This window comes from Sprattus sprattus (assembly GCF_963457725.1).
Source record: "Sprattus sprattus genome assembly, chromosome: 16".
NCBI classification, from domain to species: domain Eukaryota; kingdom Metazoa; phylum Chordata; class Actinopteri; order Clupeiformes; family Clupeidae; genus Sprattus; species Sprattus sprattus.
The window spans coordinates 222,501-227,500 of NC_137914.1; the positions used below are offsets into that span (position 1 = coordinate 222,501).

The 5,000-nt window shown below is 50.0% G+C and overlaps 1 protein-coding gene across 1 annotated transcript in view; it reads left to right on the forward strand.

Annotated features, from left to right (window-relative positions):
• syne1a (spectrin repeat containing, nuclear envelope 1a) overlaps positions 1–5,000 on the forward strand; it is a gene marked incomplete at its 5' end in the record, with an annotated part of 112,385 nt that overhangs the window by 83,202 nt on the left and 24,183 nt on the right. Inside the window, 2 exon segments of the mRNA XM_080854437.1 lie at positions 1–101; positions 1,418–1,618. The exon segment at positions 1–101 is cut by the window's left edge and continues 134 nt beyond it. Of these exon segments, the coding sequence (XP_080710563.1) occupies positions 1–101; positions 1,418–1,618 (302 nt within the window).

Sequence of the window (5,000 nt, forward strand, 5' to 3'; positions counted from 1 at the left end):
TCCACCGCTGGCTGGACGAGGCAGCGCTGCATCCCTCCACCGGACATCAGGGGGCGCCACTCGCACTGCAGCAGGCACGCCGCACACTCGACCACATCCAGGTAGGACTTGGACACACACACACACACACGCGCGCCCACACACACACACACACACACACACACACGCCCACACACACACACACACACGACGCACACACAGACACACACACACACACACACACGAAGCACACACACACACACCCATTCACACTCGCCGCACACTCGACCACATCCAGGTAGGACTTACACACACACACACACACACGCACACACACACACACACACACACACGACGCACACACACAAACACCCATTCACACTCGCCGCACACTCGACCACATCCAGGTAGGACTTACACACACACACAAACGCCTACACACACACACACACACGACGCACACACACACACACCCATACACACTCGCCGCACACTCAACCACATCCAGGTAGGACTTACACACACACACAAACGCCCACACACACACACACGCCGCACACACACACACACACACGCCGCACACTCGACCACATCCAGGTAGGACCTCCACAACCACCACGTCTGCCCGCAGCTCACACACACGCAAACACACACTCACGCACACACACACACAAACACACACTCACGCACACACACACACACACACACACGCCCGCAGCCCACACACACGCAAACACACACTCACGCACACACACACACAAACACACAAACACTTACACACACGCACACAAACACTCACGCACACTCACACACACACACACTCACACTCACAGACACACACACACACACTCACACACACGCCTGCAGCTCACCCTCGACAACCACCACATTTACAACCAACTACAAACTTTACTCCAACTCACCCCCACTACCAACTTTACTCCAACTCACCCCCACTACCAACTTTACTCCAACTCACCCCCACTACCAGCTTTACTCCAACTCACCCCCACTACCAGCTTTACTCCAACTCACCCCCACTACCAGCTTTACTCCAACTCACCCCCACTACCAGCTTTACTCCAACTCACCCCCACTACCAGCTTTACTCCAACTCAACCCCACTACCAGCTTTACTCCAACTCACCCCCACTACCAGCTTTACTCCAACTCACCCCAAATGATGCTGATGCTGATGCTGTTGTTATTGATGATGATGCTGATGTTATTGATGATGATGCTGATGCTGTTGCTATGGTTGTTGTTGTTATTGATCCTGATGCTGATGCTGATTCTGATGCTGATGCTGTTGCTATGGTTGTTGTTGTTATTGATCCTGATTCTGATGCTGATGCTGATTCTGATGCTGTTGCCATGGTTGTTGTTGTTATTGATGATGATGCTGATGCTGTTGCTATGGTTGTTGTTGTTTGTGTAGTTAAAGGAGCGCCTCCTGCAGCGGCAGCAGGGCGGCTATATCCTGGCGGTGGAGGCGGGGCGGACGCTGCTGCTGGCGGTGGAGGCGGGGTCTGGGTCGGGGGCGGAGCTTCAGGCGGAGCTCTCGGACGTGCAGGAGCGCTGGAGGAGCACCATCTTGAGGCTGGACGAGAGGAAGAAGGATCTGCACACACTGCTGAAGGTACATACACACACACACACACACACACACACACACACACACACACACACACACACACACACACACACCACTCACACACTCTCTCCACTCTGCTGAAGGTGAGGAATGCCTCGGTCTATACATTCTACCAGGTGTCAACCAGGTGTAGACATGCTAAAGCTTGGTGTTAGCATTCTAAAGCTAGGTGTACACATGCTAAAGCTAGGTCTAAGCATGGTAAAGCTAGGTGTAATCATGCTAAAGCCAGGTGTAAGCATTCTAAAGCTAGGTGTACACATGCTAAAGCTAAGTGTTCAAATGCTAAAGCTAGGTGTACACATGCTAAAGCTAGGTGTAAGCATGCAAAACTAGGTGGAAGAATGCTAAAGGCAGGTGTTAGCATGCTAAAGCTAGGTGTAAACATGCTAAAGCCAGGTGTAAGCGTGCTAAAGTGAGATGTTAACATGCTAAAGTGAGGTGTTAGCATGCTAGAGCCAGGTGTAATCATGCTAAAGTGAGGTGTAAGCATGCTAGAGCCAGGTGATATCATGTTAGAGTGAGGTGTTAGCATGCTAGAGCCAGGTGTAATCATGCTAAAGTGCGGTGTTAGCATGCTAGAGCCAGGTGTAATCATGCTAAAGTGAGGTGTAAGCATGCTAGAGCCAGCTGTAATCATGCTAAAGTGAGGTGTTAGCATGCTAGAGCCAGGTGTTATCATGTTAAAGTGAGGTGTTAGCATGCTAAGGCGAAATGTAATCATGCTAAAGTGAGATGTTAGCATGCTAGAGCCAGGTGTAATCATGCTAAAGTGAGGTGTTAGCATGCTAAAGCGAGGTGTAAGCATGCTAGAGCTAGGTGTTTATCATGCTAAAGTGAAGTGTAAGCATGCTAAAGCGAGGTGTAATCATACTAAAGTGAGGTGTTAGCATGCTAAAGCGAGGTGTAATCATGCTAAAGTGAGGTGTTAGCATGGTAGTGTAATTTTTGCCCTTTGACAGAAGTATATGCTGTCTCTGGCCATCAACTTCACCCAATCTCAAACTATGTAATCCTGCTATTATTATCTTGGACAAACATTTGTTCCACGAATGATGTAATGGGACTCTCTGAGATGTGTGTGTGTATGTGTGTGTGTGTGTGTGTGTGTGTGTACCTCTTGATGTGACTCTCAGCGATCTAACAGGTTTTTAGTGTCCTTAGTGTCCAATGGTTTGTTAGTCTAGTCAGGAGTCCAGTGTGTCTGTTTTAAGGCCAGTGCCAGTGTCATTGAGTGTGTTTTATATTGCACAATTTTGGGCAGGCTATGCTGTGTGTGTGTGTGTGTGTGTGTGTGTGTGTGTGTGTGTGTGTGTGTGTGTGTGTGTGTGCGTGCGGTGTGTGTATGTGTGTGTGTGTGTGTGCGTGCGTGTGTGTGTGTGTGTGTGTCTATGTGTTTGTGTGTGTGTGTGTGTGTGTGTGTGTGCGTGAGTGTGGTGTGTGTGTGGGCGTGCGTGAGTGTGTGTGTGTGTGTGTGTGTGTGTGTGTGTGTGCATGTGTTTGTGTGTGTGTGTGTGTGTGGTGTGTGTGTGGGCGTGCGTGAGTGTGTGTGTGTGTGTGTGTGTGTGTGTGTGTGTGTGTGTGTGTGTGTGTGTGTGTGCATGTGTTTGTGTGTGTGTGTGTGTGTGGGTGTGTGTGTTTGTGTGTGTGTGTGTGCATGTGTTTGTGTGTGTGTGTGTGTGGGGGTGTGAAGGTTATGCAGTATGAAATCAGAGCTCAGGACTCCTGTGAGCTGGACCTGCAGTAATCAATGTGTGTCAAGTGACAAAGCAGAGCAGATGAGTGAGAGGGAGAGAGAGCGAGAGAGAGAGAGAGAGAGAGAGAGAGAGAGAGAGAGAGGGAGAGAGGGAAGGAGAGGGAGAGAGTGAGAGAGGGAGAGAGAGGGAGAGAGAGAGTGAGAGAGGGAGAGAGAGGGAGAGAGAGGGAGAGAGAGGGAGAGAGAGGAAAGGAGAGGGAGAGAGTGAGAGAGGGAGAGAGAGGGAGAGAGAGTGAGAGAGAGGGAGAGAGAGACAGGGAGTGAGTGGGAGAGAGAGAGACAGAGGGAGAGATGGAGAAAGAGACAGGGAGTGAGAGGGAGAGAGACAGAGGGAGAGAGAGAGAGAGAGAGTGAGAGTGAGACGGAGAGACCCAGTGAAGTGAGAGGAGAAAGAATGAGGGAGATGAGAGGAGAAACAAGGAATTGGGGAGGGAGGAAGGGACAGAGAGAGAGGGAGGGACAGAGAGAGACAGAGGGAGAGAGGGAGGGAGAGAGAGGGAGAGGGAGGGAGAAGGAGAGTGTGTGAGTTAAGAGGCAGTGTGAGGAGAGTACTTGAGACAGAGGGACGGAGAGAGAGAGAGAGAGAGAGAGGGAGAGATAGAGAGAGGGAGAGAGGGAGGGAGGGAGGGAGGGAGATGGAGAGAGTTAAGAGTCAGTGTGAGGAGAGAGCTTGACGCAGTACGCTCAGCCCAAAACAGCATCCAGCAGGAGACACACACACACACACACACACACACAGCATCCAGCATTAGACCCGAGCAGAGCCAAGCAGAGGAGGAAGATGGCTCCCTCTCTCTCTCTCTTCATCCCTTCCTCCCTTTCTCTCTCTCTCTCTGTCCTCCCTGCTTTATTCTCCCTACCTCTCTCCTCTCGGATGAGGTGACAGACAGACTGCGTTCCAAGGGTAATGATCTAGCATTTCTCTGCTGCTGTGTCATGCCTGTGTGTGTGTGTGTGTGTGTGTGTGTGTGTGTGTGTGTGTGTGTGTGTGTGTGTGTGTGTGGTATTCTGTCTTAGTGAGGGCTTCATCTGTGTGTGTGTGTGTGTGTGTGTGTGTGTATGTGGTATTCTGTCTTAGTGAGGACTTCATCTGTGTGTGTGTGTGTGTGTGTGTGTGTGTGTGTGTGTGTGTGTGTGTGTGTGGTATTCAGTCTTATTGAGGACTGCATCTGTGTGTGTGTGTGTGTTTGTGTGTGTGGTATTCAGTCTTAGTGAGGACTTCATGTGTGTGTGGTGTTCAGTCTTAGTGAGGACTTCATCTTTGTGTGTGTGTGTGTGGACGGGAGTACTGACATAAATGACAAGGCTAAGCTCACTATTTATTTCCGCGGTGTTAACCAGTTTGAAGTGACAGAGGAATTACTGTTTGTAAAAACATGGACAGCTAAATCTAGGGTTAGGGTTAGGGTCACGCCGTTGCATTGAGGGGCTCACTGTCATTTATGGTTCTTCCACGGTTGTGGGTGTAGTAAATTATGTCTGAGGTGATTCGCGAGGTGTCTGAGCCAGCTATCTAATGATAGCATGCTAATACCCACAAGGTAAACAGTGATAAAAACGTGTTTGTTTGACCTTTTTTTGGTAGCGTTGACCTTTGACCTCTGCTTTGCG